Here is a 17,133-nt window from a genome sequence, read left to right as displayed (position 1 = left end):
TTTGTATTGTCTCACTGTGTTGCCCAGGCTGCTCTCAAATTCCTGGGCTCAAACGACCTCCCACCTCAGCCTCTCAAAGATCTGGGATTGGCTGGGCATGTTGGCTCAGGCCTGTAATCCCAGCACTTTGGGAGGCTGAGGCGGGCAGATTGCCTGAGGTGAGGAGTTCCAAGCCACCCTGGGCAACATGGTGAAACCCCATCTCTACCAAAATACAAAAAATGTTGGGGGCCGGCACGGTGGCTCACGCCTATAATCCCAACACTTTGGGAGACTGAGGTGGGTGGACCACGAGGTCAGGAGATACAGATCATACTGGCTAACACAGTGAAACCCCCTCTCTACTAAAAATACAAAAAATTAGCCGGGCATGGTGGCAGGCACCTGTAGTCTCAGCTACTCAAGAGGCTGAGGCAGGAGAATCGCTTGAACCTGGGAGGCGGAGGTTGCAGTGAGCCGAGATCGCACCACTGCACTCCAGCCTGGGCGACAGAGCAAGACTCCATCTCAAAAAAAAAGAGGAAAAAAAAGATCTGGGATTACAGGCATCAGCCACCATACTGAGCCTCTATAGTGTTTTTGTCACAATAAACATAAACAGATTTCACACTTTCAAAACTGGATAAAGTTGTTTTTACTTAAAGAACTAAAAACCAAACACCACAAAGCTTTCCTGTATTTGATAGGGTCTGCTTCTGGCATCTTGAATTTTTTTTTATCTCAGTTGTGTTCCTCAGCTACTAAATCAAAGATCAGCTTCCGGGCTGAGGACCCAAAAACAGGAAGTAAAGACTGAATTCACTTCGGGAGAATTTGATGATGTAATGGGTCCCTGGATACCAACCAAGCCTGTTCATATAACACAAATCTCTTGCAATAGTTAAGGCTTCCTTAACTTCTTTAATTGGGAAGGCACCCTTTATTGAGGGCACCTGTTATAAGCTAGTTAATTTGTTTACATCATCCCTTTTTTTTTTTTTTGAAACGGAGTCTCGCTCTGTAGCCCGGGCTGGAGTGCAGTGGCCAGATCTCAGCTGCTGCAAGCTCCGCCTCCCGGGTTTACCGCCATTCTCCTGCCTCAGCCTCCCGAGTAGCTGGGACTACAGGCGCCCACCACCTCGCCCGGCTAGTTTTTTGTATTTTTTAGTAGAGACGGGGTTTCACCGTGTTAGCCAGGATGGTCTCGATCTCCTGACCTCGTGATCCGCCCGTCTCGGCCTCCCAAAGTGCTGGGATTATAGGCTTGAGCCACCGCGCCCGGCCTACATCATCCCATTTTATTCCCCAGTCAACTCCCAAAAGGTAAGTATTATTCTCATTTACCAGATGTAGAAACCAGGGTTCTGGGAAGTTTAATGAATTGCCCAAGGTCACAGAGCTCTTATGGTAAGAGGCAGAGACCTACTTTGAACATAGCTTTTCCAAACTTTTGCTCATTTCACCATCATTTGCTACCTCCTTTAAAAGAATAAGGTAGAATGGGGTTTGAGCCACAATCCTGAACACCATAGTCCCAGATATTGAAATCCAAAACATAAAAATCCCCAAAAATATAATTCTGGAAAAAATAATTCTAAAAACTTTTTAAAAAGACATTTGCTTACATTTTAAAAGTGGATTTATTTGAGAAATATATAAAGACATGACAAAATGCTTCATAGGCCACCGTGTGCAATAAAATAGGCAATAATAGTATACATTTTTTTGCAAACATAAACACTTAGATATACTAAGGACAGTCACATGGGTATAACAGTTATGAGCAGACAAACTGTATTCCTAAAGAAATAGCTGGTATTCAAGGGGAATGCCTTCAGCTTTAGCCCATTCACTATGATGTTGGCTGTGGTTTGTCATAGACGGCTCTTATTATTTTGAGTTATGTTCCTTTAATATCTAGTTTACTGAGAGTTTTAAAACATGAAGGGATGTGGAATTTTATTGCAAGCCTTTTCTGCATCTATTGAGATAATCATGGTTTTTGCCTTTAGTTCTATTTATGTGATGAATTACATTTATTAATTTGCATATGTTGAACCAATCTTGCATCCCTAAAGCCTACTTGATCATGGTTGATTAGCTTCTTTTTTTTTTTTTTTTTTTGAGTCAGTCTTGCTCTGTCACCCATGCTGGAGTACAGTGTCATGATTTTGGCTAACTGCAACTTCTGTCCACCTCAGCCTCCCAAGAAGCTAGGACTAGAGGTTTGCACCACCATATCCAGTTAATCTTTGTAATTTTTTGTAGAAACAGAGTTTCACCATGTTGCCCAGGCTGGTCTCGAATTCCTGGGCTCAAGTGATCCGCCTTCCTCAGCCTCCCAAAGCACTGGGATTACAGGTATGAGCCACCGCGCCTGGATGGATTAGCTTTTTGATGTGCTGCTGGATTTGGTTTGCAAGTATTTTGTTGAGAATTTTTGCTTCAATGTTCATCAATATTGGCCTGAAGTTTTCTTTTTTGTTGTATCTCTGCCAGGTTTTGGTATCAGGATGATACTGGCCTCATAGAATAAGTTGTGGGGGAGATGCTTCTCCTCAATTTTTTGGAATGGTTTCAGTAGGAATTATATTGGCTCTTCTTTGTACATCTGGTAGAATTCGGCTGTGAATCCATCTGGTCCTGGGCTTTTTTTGGGTGGTAGGCTATTTATTACTGATTTAATTTTGGAGCTTGTTATGAATCTGCTCAGGGAATTAATTTCTTCCTGGTTCAGTCTTGAGAGGGTGTATGTTGTCCAGGAATGGATTCATTTCTTCTAAGTTTTCTAATATGTGTGCACAGAGGTGTTCATAGTAGTCTCTCTGATTATTTGTATTTCTGTGGGGTCAGCGGTAACATCCTCATTGTCATTTCTAGTTGTGTTTAATTGGATCTTCCTTCTTTTCTTCTTAACGAGTGTAGCTAGTGGCCTATCTATCCTATTAATTTTTTCAAAAAACCAACTCCTGGATTCATTGATCTTTTGCGTGGTTTTTTGTGTCTCAATCTCCTTTGGTTCAGCTCTGATTTTGGTTATTTCTTTTCCTGTATCTTAATTACGGAGGTTATTACACTACTGTATACATTTGTCAAAACTCACTGAAATGTACATTGGTAAATTTTATTATATGTAAATTATACTTTAATAAAGTTGATTTTTAAAACAAAAAAACTAATATGCAATATATTTCACCTTTAAATTTTTTAAAAAAACAAATAGCTTATATAGCCATGGTCATCTGAAATACTACAATAGACAACCTAAGTCTTTTAATGAGATGGATCAAAAACAGCAGAAGTAAAGTCTGTGCCAACTCTCAGAGAGAGACTAATTTGCCTTCAGTATTTGTTCTTTTTGGGTCCCTGGCTGATTCAATGGTGTCCACCAACACTGATAGCAGATCTCCCCCACCTCATCCGTTCTGATACACGTACTAATCTACTCTGTAAACACCCTCACAGACACACCCAAAATAATGCTTTATCAAGTATCCATACACGTCTTTTTTTTTTTTTTTTTTTTTTTTTGAGACACAATTTTACTCTTTTGCCTAGGCTGGAGCAAAGCAGCACGATCTCAACTCACTGCAACCTCCACTTCCCAGGTTCAAGCGATTCTCCTGCCTCAGTCTCCAGAGTAGCTGGGATTAAGGCACCTGCCACCACACCCAGCTAATTTTTGTATTTTTAGTAGACGTGCGGTTTCACTAGACTGGTCTCAAACTCCTGATCTCAGGTGATCTTCCCGTGTTGGTCTCCCAAAGTGCTAGGATTACAGGTGTGAGCCACCATGTCCAGCCTTAGATACTCCTTAATCTAGTCAATTTGACACCTAAAATTAAGTCAACAAGTCCACCCCTCGTCGATTTGGCACCCATACACATCTTAAACCACACGTAATTTCCAAATGAAGACAATAATAAAGCAGTAGTTCTGCCTAACATGATGCAACTAACATAATGAGGCTATCCTGCATACAACAGAAAATTCACTAATCGTGATTTTTGAGATTTGAGACGTTAGGGACTTAGACTTTAGGGATTTTTATCTTTCAGGATTTCAGCATTTGGGACTATGACATTCAGAATCGTGTCTTTTGGGATTGACTGGTAGTGGGTATAATGACGTATTTTGCAACTGGTTCCATAGCTGAATTAAAGTCTATTCTCAATGGCAGCTCAATTCTAGGCACCTGTGAAAGGCTTCTTCCATCCAAAAGCACTTTCCTAACTATCTTTCCTTGGAGTCCGATAGACCACCAATGGAATTTGTTCCATTGGGTAAGGCATCAAATCCCCTGAGATCCATTCTCCAAGCACGAGGATCCTTAGAAATAGGTAACACATAACATCATTATAAATCACAAATACCATCACGTGAATTAGTTATCAGGGAAATACAGCTAGCAAGTTTCCAAGAAAATGAGACACAGGCCCAGTAATATTTGATGGGGAGGTTGGGGAGGACGTGGAGAAGAGGTAGTTGTAGAGCAGAGTCAGGAATGTCCTTTGGGAGTGTCATTGTGGAACTGCAGATAACTAAAGGACATGGAGAAGCCAGAGGCAGAAAAAAAAAGATGTCGCTAAGGGTATGCACCACAATCCAGGTCAGGCCCTAGCTCAATTGCTATGCTAATATGGTCACAGATAGACACAGAGAAGAGAAAAGTGTCACATATGTGTCCATGGATTTCTCTGCGCATCTCAGCTACGAGTTCTGCTGATGCTGCCATTTGTCACAAGGGCAGTGGGGTACATGACCCAGTGTCTCAATGAGTGGAAGCCTGTCACCAAGAAGAAGACTCTGAAGGCATGTTTTCCCAGCAGTCTGCTCAGAGTGTTTATCCCACACTTGGGGCCAAGAGGCAGTTTTGGATATTTGGTTTGGAGGGTTGGAATTTGTTAAAAACTCAGTGGATCTTATCTAGTAGTAGATTTCTGGAGCAATCTGGACAAAAATATTGTCTTCTCTCTTACATGAATGGGATGTGCTTGTCTCCCCCACAGAAGAAGCGCACGCTGAAGGGGTCCATCGAGCTGTCCCGAATCAAATGTGTCGAGATTGTGAAAAGTGACATCAGCATCCCATGCCACTATAAATACCCGTTTCAGGTAAGTCCATCAGGTGGGTAGTTTCCCATTTCCTGGACCGCGGTTGAAATCCGCAGTCATGTCCAGGTGCAGTGGCTCGCGCCTGTAATCCCAGCACTTTGGGAGGCCGAGGCAGGCGAATCACGAGGTCAGGAGTTCGAGACCAGCCTGGCCAACATGGTGAAACCCCATCTCTACTAAAAATACAAAAAATTAGCTGGGCATCCATGGCGGGTACCTGTTATCCCAGCTACTCGGAAGGCTGAGACAGGAGAATCATTTGAACCCTGGAGGCAGAGGTTGCAGTGAGCCGAGATCGCACCATTCACTCCAGCCTTGGCAACAGAGTGAGACTCCATCCAAAAAAAAAAAAAGTCCTCAGTCACTGTGAGAGAGGGTGGACAGGGATGACTCTCTGCTCCAAGGTTAGAACTTAGACAAATCCCATTAGGAAACATATGTGTTCCTTCAATCAATGACATTTATTTGTTCATTCTTTCACTTATTGAACACAAATGAAGCACAAAATCTTAAAAAGGTGGTTATTCCTCATACCCATTTCCCTCATGTCTTCTCTTCCTCAAGGGAAGTCCTAATTAGTGAGGAAAGAAATAAAGCTGCTGTCGGGGCCCCAAACCTAACGTGCTTTAAGTGCAGTTTACTCAGGATTTGAAGCAACGTATTGCAATTGCTGGGTATGAATTGCTTGGAGATTCTGAGGCACAAAGATTCAGATTTTATAATCTGAGGATTATCTGGAAATGCGCTGTCTAGTACAGTAACCACTAGCCACACAAGGATGTTCACATTTAAATGTATTAAATGATATTAAAAATTCAGCTTCTTAGTCACACTGGGCACATTTCACATGTTCAATAGCCGGACATGGCTGGCAGCTACTGTACTGAAACAGCACTGGCTATACAATGTGCCTATCACTGCAGAAAGTTCTTTTTTTTTGAGACAGAGTCTCACTCTGTTGCCCAGACTGGAGTGCAGTGGTGCAATCTTGGCTCACTGCAACCTCCACCTCCCCAGTTCAAGTGATTCTCCTGCCTCAGCCTCCTGAGTAGCTGGAACTACGGGCACATGCCACCACACCCGGCTAATTTTTGTATTTTTAGTAGAGATGGGGTTTCACCATGTTGGTCAGACTGGTCTCAAACTCCTCACCTCGTGATCGACCCGCCTCAGCCTCCCAAAATTCTACTGAACAGAGTTGGTGGAGGGTATCTTTAAAGTCCTTACCTTACGTATGAATCTTGGCACTTCTGGCTTCAAAGGCATGGATATCTCCTTGCACATTCCAGGGTACCATTCTTGCTTGCCAACCTGAGGGATGAGTATATTTTTAACGTGGCATAGAAAAGAACTTTTTTCCTACTAGAAAAGTGACCCTCATGAGTTGGAATTTTGAGGACCGAAAATAAAAGGAATAGCATGTATTTTTCAGTTGTTCAAAATCCCAATGATAATGAGTGCCTAAAAAAGTGATGAAATATAAAGAAGACTGCAGTTTAGTTAACAGTATGATACCAATGACAGTCTCTTGGTTTTGAAAAATGTGCTGTGGTTATGTAAGATGTCATCAGTGGAGAAAAGCAGGTGAAAAGTACACAGGAACTCTGTACTATTTCTGGAACTTCTTGTGAATCTTAAACTATTTCAAAATAAGAAGTTTTCAAAACTCTCAATACACATTTGTCATATCTTTCTCTTTCATGTGCCAGAAACACTTTTTTTAATCACTAAAAACTTAAGATGAGAAGTAAATGTGCTTTCTAGTCAAGAGGAGAACTTTCTCCTGCTGTTTTAGTTAGCGATTGCTCTCTTGGGGCATGGAATCTGAGACAAGCAGCCGAAACTGCTTACCTTGTGTTTTCATAGCACCCAAACATCTAGATAAAAAGGATACTGGCCCCCTAATTACCCAAATGTTTGCCTATGTGACGATAAACACCTGAGACCCCACTTTCAGCTCAGTAGGTCTGCTGTCAGTCAACTATCTCCATGCACACTGCTCATCTTGGACTCTGTGTGTGTCTCCAGGTCATGCATGACAACTACCTCCTATATGTGTTTGCTCCAGATCGTGAGAGCCGGCAGCGCTGGGTGCTGGCCCTTAAAGAAGGTAATTAAACTCCTTTGCCATTGAATCACTGACACCCTTGATCCTATAGTAGGGTTGGGTTCCACAATAGAATAGACTGTGGTGTGAGAGCAGCTGATGGCTGGTTTCCCTTTAGGGGTTGGTGGAAGTTTCCGCGTTTTCATCGTGGGCCCAGGAGGCAATAACTGGTGTCATTCAGGGCTGACCAAATCCAGCCTGCCGTCTGTTCTTATCAGGCTCTGAGCAATATTTGTATATAACTCATTTCAAATAGTTAAATAAGTACCTGCAGAAGACCCTTGATTTTGTCTCATGGTCGGTAAAACCTAAAATATTTACTGTCTGGCCTTTTAAGAACAAGTTTGCCAACTCCTCGTATAGTGAGAAGAAGCAGAGCATAGGCCCTAGTGTGAAATGACCTGGGTTTAAATCCCAGTCTGTCACTTGCTGTGTACACTTGGGCGAGTTCCTTAATTGCCTGTGCTTCAGTTTCCCATTTATTTAAAAGGGAGAAAAGGAAGGGATAGCAGCACCTGCCTTTGGAGCTGATGTGAGCAAAGTCCTGGGAGCTAGGTTGGCCCATAGACAGCACGCAATAAATATCAGCTAGCTTTCAAGCATTTCAGGCCATTGGTAAGGGTATTTCTTAAGCTTCCCCTTCCTGATGGCACAGTTAGAAGCAGTAGTGTTTAAGCACATGGGATGTGGAGCCAGGCATGAAGGTGAAAATCCCAGCTCTGCCAATGATTAGCGTGTGACCCTGGGTAAATTCCTTGACCTTCATGTGTCTCTATAAATTTTGACTAAAACAGTCATGGAGCTGTTGTGAGAACTGAATGATTGAGGACTTAGGACAATCCCCATCCCAAAGAAAGCACTCGATCAATGTTACCATTACTGTTCTTTAGCCTGAAGCACTGGATGTGTCAGAAGATCTGGATTCAAATACTAATCTGCCTCTACAAAACTATGAGGACTAAGGATAAGCAAACTATTTGTTATCTCTGGAGTTGCAATTCCTCTATCTGAAAAAAAAATGAGAATAGAAATACAAGGTGTATCTTATCCCAAGGTGGTTGTGAGCCTCAAATGAGTTATGAGCAGACAAGTGCTGGGTAAATGGGAAAGTGCTCACAGTTCTAACAGTCATGGGACATAGAGCAAACACAAAAGTAAGAAGTAATCAAAATGGGCTGGGTGCAGTGGCCAACACCTGTAATCCCAACAATTTGGGAGGCCAAGGTGGGAGGATCACTTGAGCTCAGGAGTTCAATGCTACAATGAGCCATGCTCATGCCACTGCACTTCAGCCTGGGCAACATAGTGAGATCTCATCTCTACTAAAAATAAAAACATTAGCCAGGCATGGTGGCACATGCCTGTGCTCTGAGCTACCCGGGAGGCTGAGGTGGGAGAATCATCTGAGCCTGGGAGGTCAAGGCTGCAGTGAGCCAAGTGAGCCGAGCCTGGGTAACCGGCAAGACCCTGGTCTTACCCCACCAAAAAAGGAAGAAAAAAAAGTAATCAAAAGGGCCGCAGCTATGATCATCGGCTATTTGCCCTCTGTGAAGGGATTTCATACACAGGATGTTAAAACTGGAAGGAACATTAGAGATTAGCTATCTAGTTCTGTGGTTTGTTTGTTTATTTATTTATTCAAGGAGACAGTGTATTAGTCCATTTTCACACTGCTATAAAGATATGCCCAAGAGTGGGTAATGTATAATGAAAAGAGGTTTAATTGACTCACAGTTCTGTATGGCTGAGAGGCCTCAGGAAACTTACAATCAGGGTGGAAGGTGAAGGGGAGGCAGTCACCTTATTCACAAGGTGGCAGGAGAGAGAATGACAGAAGGAGGAACTTGCCCAATACTTATAAAACCACCAGGTCTCATGAGAACTCACTTACTATCACAAGAACAACATGGGAGAAAATATCCCCATGATCCAGTTACCACCACCTGGTCTCTCCCTCAACACGTAGGAATTATGGAGATTACAATTCAAGATGAGATTTGGGTGGGGACACAGAGCCAAACCATATCAGACGGGGTCTCACTCTGTTACCCATGCTGGAGTGCAGTAGCACAGGCATGGCTCATTGCAGCCTCGACCTACTGGGCTCAAGTGATCCTTCCACCTCAGCCTCCTGAGTAGCTGGGACTACAGGTGCTTGACACCATGCCCAGCTAACTTTTTTCTTTGTGTGTGTGTGTGTGTGTGTGTGTGTGTGTGTGTGTGTTTTGGTAGAGAAGGAGTCTCACTATATTGCCTAGGCTAATCTCCAACTTAAGAGATCCTCTTGCCTTGGCCTCCCAGAGAGCTGGGATTACAAGCATAAGCCACTACACCCAACCCTGTTCTGTGCCTTATGTATGTGTTTGTTTCAGTAGCAGAGCCCCCTTTTTTCCACAACCAAAATCTTACTTCAAAGCCACAAACCTAGAAGGGAAAAAACCAAAGTTGCTGTGGTTAAAGGTAGGAGAGTTGGAGGGATGGTGATTCCACCTTCTCAACCTTCTCATTACCCTTAAGGCACTTTTGTAGAGCCCAGTGTTTAACAATCTCATTGCATAGTTGGGGAAACTCAGGCTCAGATAAGGGTTTGCCCAACCTAAGAACACACAACTAATGCAAGGCAGAGCCGGACGCAAGCCTAGATGCGCTGATGCCTAAATGCAACATGAACTACCCCAGTAAACAGCACAGTGCATTTATGTGCTCAGGTCAACCCATGCTTCTGAGTGGTCTGGACAATACTCATTCAGGCTCATTTAGCCAGGTCTAAACTCGAGATGGTATAAAATTGGTAGCCCTTGATAGACTGACCTGGAAATAACTCTTCTGTTGGTGCCAACCTATTTCAGAAACGAGGAATAATAACAATCTGGTGCCTAAATATCATCCTAATTTCTGGATTGATGGGAAGTGGAGGTGCTGTTCTCAGCTGGAGAAGCTTGCAGCAGGCTGTGCCCAATATGATCCAACCAAGAATGGTAAGAGACTGGGAATTCCTTCTACTCCTGTGAAATGACCATAAAAAGGTAAAAGCTTTTGGCCTTCAATCATTGAGGGTGTCAGGAATGGAATGCAAAATTCTACATTTTCAGAATTTTCCAAGAGGAATCATCTGTCTTTTCTACCAGTCTGTTGGTGCTTCCATCAGGAGCTCAAAGCTGATGTCTTTATAGCTCCTGACCACTTAAAGTGTGTTCTTTGGACCAGCAGCATCAACATCTCCTAGGAGCTAGTTAGAAATGCAAATGATCTGGCCCCACTCATGACCTACTAGGTCAGAATTTTTATTTTAACAAGATCCCAGGAGACGTATGTGCACAGTACAGTTTGAGGAGCCCTGCTATAACCTGCATTTGAATGGCATGGTCTATTTAAGTCTTAAATTACAGAGGCAGCCTTAAGCGATATAAAATATTTATTTCTCACAGTGGCATCATATAACACATATATTTAATTACACAAATTCAACTCTATAGCCTTAAAGGTGAGAGGAATTTTTTTTTTCTTTTACTTTTTACTTTGTGGTTTCTCCTTGCCTCCTCTTCAAACTTGCCCTTGACCTCCACAATCTCAGAGAGGAGAAGGCCACAGTCTAAATGCAAAGTGAAAACAAAAAAAGCTGTTTCTTTGCCTTTGACATTAAAGGCTCAGGTCTGGAGGACTGGGCTGCAACTGGATTTTAGTGATTACTTTGGAACCTTAACCTCCAGTCGCATACAACTCCACTCGAATGCATTTCACATTCATTATGCTCTCGTTCCTCTCAACCATCTGGGGTAGATGGTGTCATGTTAAGGGAATGGGCTGCCTTGAGCAATTCAGTATGCTCCGGGTCACACTGCTGGAAGTGCTCTGCAAATCCATTGTTGCATAGGAATGATGTACCGTGTGGATTATTTTCCTTCCATGTTCCTCTCTTCTCAACCTCTTTTGCCATAGTTTCTCTTTCTCATTTATCATTTCCTTTTGTGCACTAAAATTCAGCACTGAAAATTGGCAACCCAAGGCGGATGTAACACATGGCCCGGTTTTCTGTGGCTTCCTGATTCATAGCCCCTCTCATTACCACTTTAAAAACCACCACTTTTCACCCTGCGCCTTGGGGAAAAAAGCCCTTCAACATAATCCATCCCTGGGCCCAGAAGAATAATACTTAATAAGTTTTAGAAATTGGTAAATATTCAAGTGATCCTCCACATTAGTCCTGTGACCATATTCATGTGGGCCAATATTTAATAAAAAAGAAATGGAAATTTTTCTATGGATGGGATCCACCGTAATAACAGAATGGCATAGGCTTACCTCAGTGAGTGAAAGCCCATTCCAAAGTCAGGGATCTGGTCTCCAAACTTCTGCCAATGCCTTACTGTGGGCCCTCAGATGAGTGACTTGGCCATCAAGGCGCCCCAGTGTCCTCATCTCAAAAATGGCAGGGAGTTCTGAGGGGCTTAGGATGAAATAATATCTAAGCCCCTTTCCAATTCTGAAATTCTTTGACTCAGTATTTCCATTCTGTAGTTTGTACCACGCATGCTGCAGCTATTCCTCATCGGGGCGCACAATATTTCCCTCCTCCAAGTGATACACATGTGACTGAGGTGCTAGGAACATCTGAATGACTCACCAGAACTCCATTGCAGGAGGGCTGGTCATGCCGAGCTGCTCCCCACATGAAACCAGGGCCTGAGCACTCTTGGGGTCCTGCTGTGGGTGTCACGCAGTCACTCTGCTAATGGTTTTGCTTTTGCATTGCAACCCATTGCCATCTCCCCCTCTGAGCATCTCCTCACTCTACCCTCTTCTGATTTGGTTAAATAAATTCGTGGATCTGAGTGTTACACAATTGAGAGCAGAGTTTTCAAGAAGCACACTGCACTGTGAATACAGCTCATGGTCACCTCCCTGAGTGAAGGTTCACAGGATTCCTGGTACCGAGCACATTGCCAGTGTGGGTCTATGAGCACTGGGCTTTGGATAACCCCTCTGAGCCTCTAAGTGCATTTCCTCACCTGCAAAATGGGGATAATGATAATAGGTAGCTACGTGTAAGGCTGGGAGATTCAATGGTGTTGTGGAAAGCAGTACAGCTGCCAACATATACAGAGTTCTCGATAAATGGTAATTGTGTCTACTTGTCTTCCTTATTGGTGGTTGAAAGAATCTAAGGCCGAGATATAGCCTCAGAACTTCGGTGTGTTTGGGAAGCAGCAGACTCGGTTGAGTAAAAACAGACCCAGCCACACCCAACCCATAGTAACACCCGTGTCTTCAACCAGAACTGGCCCTGATCTCTCCACATACCAACCCCACACAGATGGAAAGGAAGGAAGGGAAAAGCAAGGCCAGAGGAAGAAGAAAGAGACACCAGTCATAGAATGTCCAGGGATGGAAGTGGCCAAGGCTCACAGCTAGTATTGGCGAAGCCAGAGTTAGAACACCAGTCTCCCAGCTCCAAGTTGAGTTCTAAATGGGAGCCATGCTTCCTATTATAGGGATTTTCCTTCTTCTCTGGTCATCGTATACCCAGGTCACTACCCCAGCCTACTCTTTCTTGCCAAGTCTGCACGGGGCTGGGCTCCAGTGTCAATGTGTGACTCTCCTCTACCACATCCCTGATGTGGGCTGTCCAACTTCAAGTCAATCTCCTACAGAAATGAGGAACTCATCACCTACCTATGCAGCCCATTCTCTTCTCATCTCTTGTTATTAAGGATGTCTTTGTATTGGCCTGAAGCCTGTGCTATGCCTCCCATACCACAGAGAGCCCCAGACCCAGCCACACACCTTTGATTCATTGAGTCCAGGAATGGCCTTTGCAGAGCTACAAAGGAGAAATAGAGAGAGACGAATATGAAGAGATGAGAGGAAGGAGAGAGGGCAAGAGAAAGAGAGAGAAGAGAAAGGAGGAAAGAGGGAAGAGAGAGGAGAGCTAAACAGAGGGAGACATGGAAACAGAGATAAGCAGAAAGACAAAGACAGAGAGATGCTGGGGTTGGTATAGTTTGAAAGAAGCAGAAATAACACATATTCAGATGCCTTAAGGCAACTAAAAGTGGATTCCAGCCCACTCAAAAAGCAGCACAATGACCTCCCACCTTAGCCACCCCCTCCTCAAGCTCACAACTGAGTCAGGAAGCTAGTGAGTCACTGTCCCCCTGAGTCACCAATTCCCACTCCTGAGCTTAGCAGGTGGCAGAGACATTCCCAGAAGTCTCTATGCCTACAGGGAAGGGTGCAACTCTAACCCCACTGTCAGGCTTTTCCTGGGAATACAGAGAGAGAGGGCCCCTGAATATGGACTTCTGGAAGCTTCTGGTGTCTACTAGAAAAGGGAATCAGAAACCAGCAGGCCCAAGGAGATAAAAGACAGCTTCTGACAAGGCCAAGTCAGGTTTCACTGTGTCTTATTGCTCCTTCTGGCCCCCTTTCTTCTGTTGTTTTCCCTGGGCCCTTTTTCTCAGAAAAGCCCCCTGGCTGCTCACTTCCGTTTGGGTCCATTGGTTTTCATGCTCATTTTTTCTTTTCCTGTTTTTCTCTTTTCAGCTTCAAAGAAGCCTCTTCCTCCTACTCCTGAAGACAACAGGGTGAGTGAGAGCCCTAGCTCTGGGTGCAGGTCGGCCCACAGGCTACCTGATTGGCATGTTCCTATTTCATGTTCCCCTCTGCCCATATTTTTCAAACCCTGGATGCATGCAGCAGGCTGTCACGATTCAGCGGAACTCAACACATTGGGTATTTTTGGGCTTCAACTGACTTGGGGGTCTGTCCACTTAAAGAACAATTCAGCTGCTAAATCTCCATCTCACTTTATTTATTCAACAAATACCGATATCAAATTGGGTGGCCATTCACCTGACCACTTTGGAGTATAGTAGCAGCTCACTCTCTATAAAAGTGTGGCTGGCATGGTGGCTCACACTTGTAATCCCAGCACTTTGGGAGGCCAAAGTGGGAGGATCACTTGAGCCCAGGAGTTAGAGACCAGCCTGGACAACAAAGTGAGACCCCCATATCTAGAAAAAACTTTTTAAAATTAGCTGGTGTGGTGGTGCACGCCTGTGGTCCCAGCTACTCAGCAGGCTGAGGTAGGAGGATCACTTGTGCCCAGGAGGTCGAGACTGCAGTGAGCCATGACTGTGTGCCACTGCACTTCAACCCGGGTGATACAGCAAGACCCTGTCTCCAGAAAAAAAAAAAAAAAAAGGTGCATACTTACTCTATGCAAGCATTTTGGAGACATACATTTGTTGGTATTTTATATTTTTCAAAGCACTTCCACCCCTTTATTATCTATTTTAAAACTTACTATCTGTTCTATCCACTTTAGAGGGTTTTAGTTTTATTCTCATTGTAAAGCTTGGGAAATCAAATCCCAAGAGAGGTCTTAAGGCTTTTCCAAGGCCATTTAGCAACTTAGTAGGATGCAAGGTTTCTGGCGTGGTGGTCTTTAACTCGAGTGGTGGTTCTCAAAGTATAATCCATGGACCAGAAGCATCTGTATCACCTGGGAGCATGTTAGAAATACAAATTCTTAGATCCCACCCCCAGACCTGCTGTGTCCAAAATGCTGGGGGAGGAGCCCAGGAATCTGCATTTTAATAAACCTCCTCACTGATCTATAATATAATGACTTACAAGTCTTAGATAGCACAGTACCTACTCTAGGGCCGCTTATTTGGTTAAGGAGATTAAAAAAAAAAAAAAGAGATAGGAGAAAGGATCATGACCTTTAGGTAGGGGATATGGCCCTGACCTTATGATAATATTAACACCAATATCCACTTTTTTTTTTTTTTTTCTGAAATGGAGTCTTGCTCTTGTCACCCAGGCTTGAGTGCACTGGCACAATCTCGGCTCACTACAACCTCCGCCTCCCAGGTTCCAACAATTCTCCTGCCTCAGCCTCCCGAGTAGCTGGGATTACAGGCGCTCACCATCATGCCCACCTAATTTTTGTATTTTTAATAGAGACGGAGTTTTACCACTGTTGGCCAGGCAGGTCTTGAACTCCTGACCTCAGGCGATCAACCCGCCTCGACCTCCCAAAGTGCTGGAATTACAGGCGTGGGCCACTGTGCCCGACCAATATCCACATTTGAGTACTCGCTCTTCATTCCAGAGCAAATTCTTCAACCAGAGTTTACTGATTCCGTTTCCTCATGCTTCTTCCTGAAGAATGAGCTCTGTCTTTTTTCCCTTCAGCCAACATGGTGACATTTCAAAACTGGCAGCGTCCCCATAAAGGAAGCTCTAAATCCTCAAAGCTCCAGCCTAGTGTTTAGATCTGTCATCAGCCTACTCCCTCACAACAGAAAAGAAACTGAAACTGTAGCAGAGAATGAGCTCTCTCTCCTTTTCTTTCACTGAGCTTCTGAAGACTATTTCACCATCCCCCTTGAAGGCCTGATTCGGAATCCTACTGCCCTCCCTTGCAGATGGTTCCCTCAACAGTCCCGCCTAAATCCACACCTCCCATCTTAAGCCAGGCTTCTGTTTTGTCTTTGTTTTTGGTATCAATGAAGATGAAAGCCAGAATACACTGCTGATCCTTCTCTCCCTGCACTCTGCCATTTTGCTTTTCAGCCTTCTTGGAGGAGTATCGTGGATACTGTTTTGAGTGTTCTGACCACAAGGGTTTTGGAATCATTGTTCTAGTTTCAACCGCATGTCTAAATCCAATGCAACGATTCTTTTATCTGAGCCCCTTGAAGTCATTTCTCTCCTCACCTTCTCGTTCTGCTGCCTGAGTGGTAATGACATCTCGGATTGTCATACAGAGAAACTATGTTTTTAATCTAGTCTGAGCCAACAGGTCTCATGCTCTATGTGAGAAACACTGTGAGCAGGGCCAGTCCTCCAGGGTCAGGGAATGGTTATTTTGTTCAAGATGGAGAATATCCATGGTCAGAGTGAAGGACAATCCCAGGCCTCTCTTGCCTGTGGATACAAACAAGGTCGTATTTCACATTGAAGTCCAAATTCCGATTCCTCTTGGCCCCCTGCATCCATGGGAACTCAACTCTTCCTCTTACAGTCCCTCCCAGTCAACCCAGGGCTTGCTGACAGGCCACTAGAATGTGTGTGCATGTGTCCTTTCTCACTGGCTGCCTACTAAGGCACCCTATCCCTGCCACTGCTACCTAGGCTCTCTGTAAGGGCCCCTCAGCCCAGTGGAGCTCTTCCCACCTGGGACCAACAGAGGTCCTGGGGGGTCAGGTTATGCTAAGGCCTGTAGCAGAGTGGCTGGGAGGCAGGATCCTCATTCCCTTCATGCCTCACCACATCATGGAGGCTCCCAAACAACCCTTCCTGAGCCCACAGACTCAGTTTCTCCAAATGCCATCCCTTGATTTTCTCACTCAAATACGGGTTCCCAACCTTATCAAACTCAATACTGCCTTTTAGTGATGGATATTTTGTAAGGCTCCTTTTGTTACCCTGAAAAGAAATTTATAAATAATATAACATATGAATACATAATTTTTTAAAATTAAAGTATTTAATTAATTTTTGTTGTTGTTGTTTTGAGACAGGGCTTCACTCTGTTGCCCATGCTGGAGTGCAGTGGTGCAATCATAGCTCACTGAACCATCTGTCTCTTGGGTCCAAGCCATCCTCCCTCCTCAGCCTCCGCAGCTGCTGGGACTATAGGCAATGTGCCACCACACCTGGTTAACTTTTGTATTACATATACTTTTTAAAAAGAATCAATAAATGTTCTAACTGTAATACTTAAAAAGGAAAGAAAAATAATATATATAACAAAATTTCCATCTCAAAAATAAATAAAAATAAATAAATAAAAAATAAAATATGTGTTTCTGTATAAATGTTGGGGCATGACTACACTGGAAGACAGAATGAAATAGTCATTTTCTTGCACCTGTAGGTAGGATCCCATTGGATTTGACATCTCAAATGCAACTGATAAAA

General features: G+C 43.8%; 1 protein-coding gene across 2 annotated transcripts in view; it reads left to right on the top strand.

Annotated features, from left to right (window-relative positions):
- The window catches only part of ITK (IL2 inducible T cell kinase), an 82,282-nt gene that overhangs the window by 24,181 nt on the left and 40,968 nt on the right, over positions 1-17,133 (top strand). For both annotated transcript variants that reach the window (XM_033180482.1, XM_033180481.1), the window contains exons 2-5: positions 4,989-5,093; positions 7,122-7,203; positions 10,050-10,178; positions 13,744-13,784. In XM_033180482.1, the coding sequence (XP_033036373.1) occupies positions 4,989-5,093; positions 7,122-7,203; positions 10,050-10,178; positions 13,744-13,784 (357 nt within the window). The remainder of the gene's footprint in view (positions 1-4,988; positions 5,094-7,121; positions 7,204-10,049; positions 10,179-13,743; positions 13,785-17,133) is intronic.

Source organism: Trachypithecus francoisi, unplaced genomic scaffold, assembly GCF_009764315.1.
Source record: "Trachypithecus francoisi isolate TF-2019V2 unplaced genomic scaffold, Tfra_2.0 Lachesis_group2, whole genome shotgun sequence".
Taxonomy (NCBI): Eukaryota; Metazoa; Chordata; class Mammalia; order Primates; family Cercopithecidae; genus Trachypithecus; species Trachypithecus francoisi.
The sequence above is the reverse complement of the archived record's forward strand: the minus strand, read 5'-3'. Positions and strand labels throughout refer to the sequence as shown.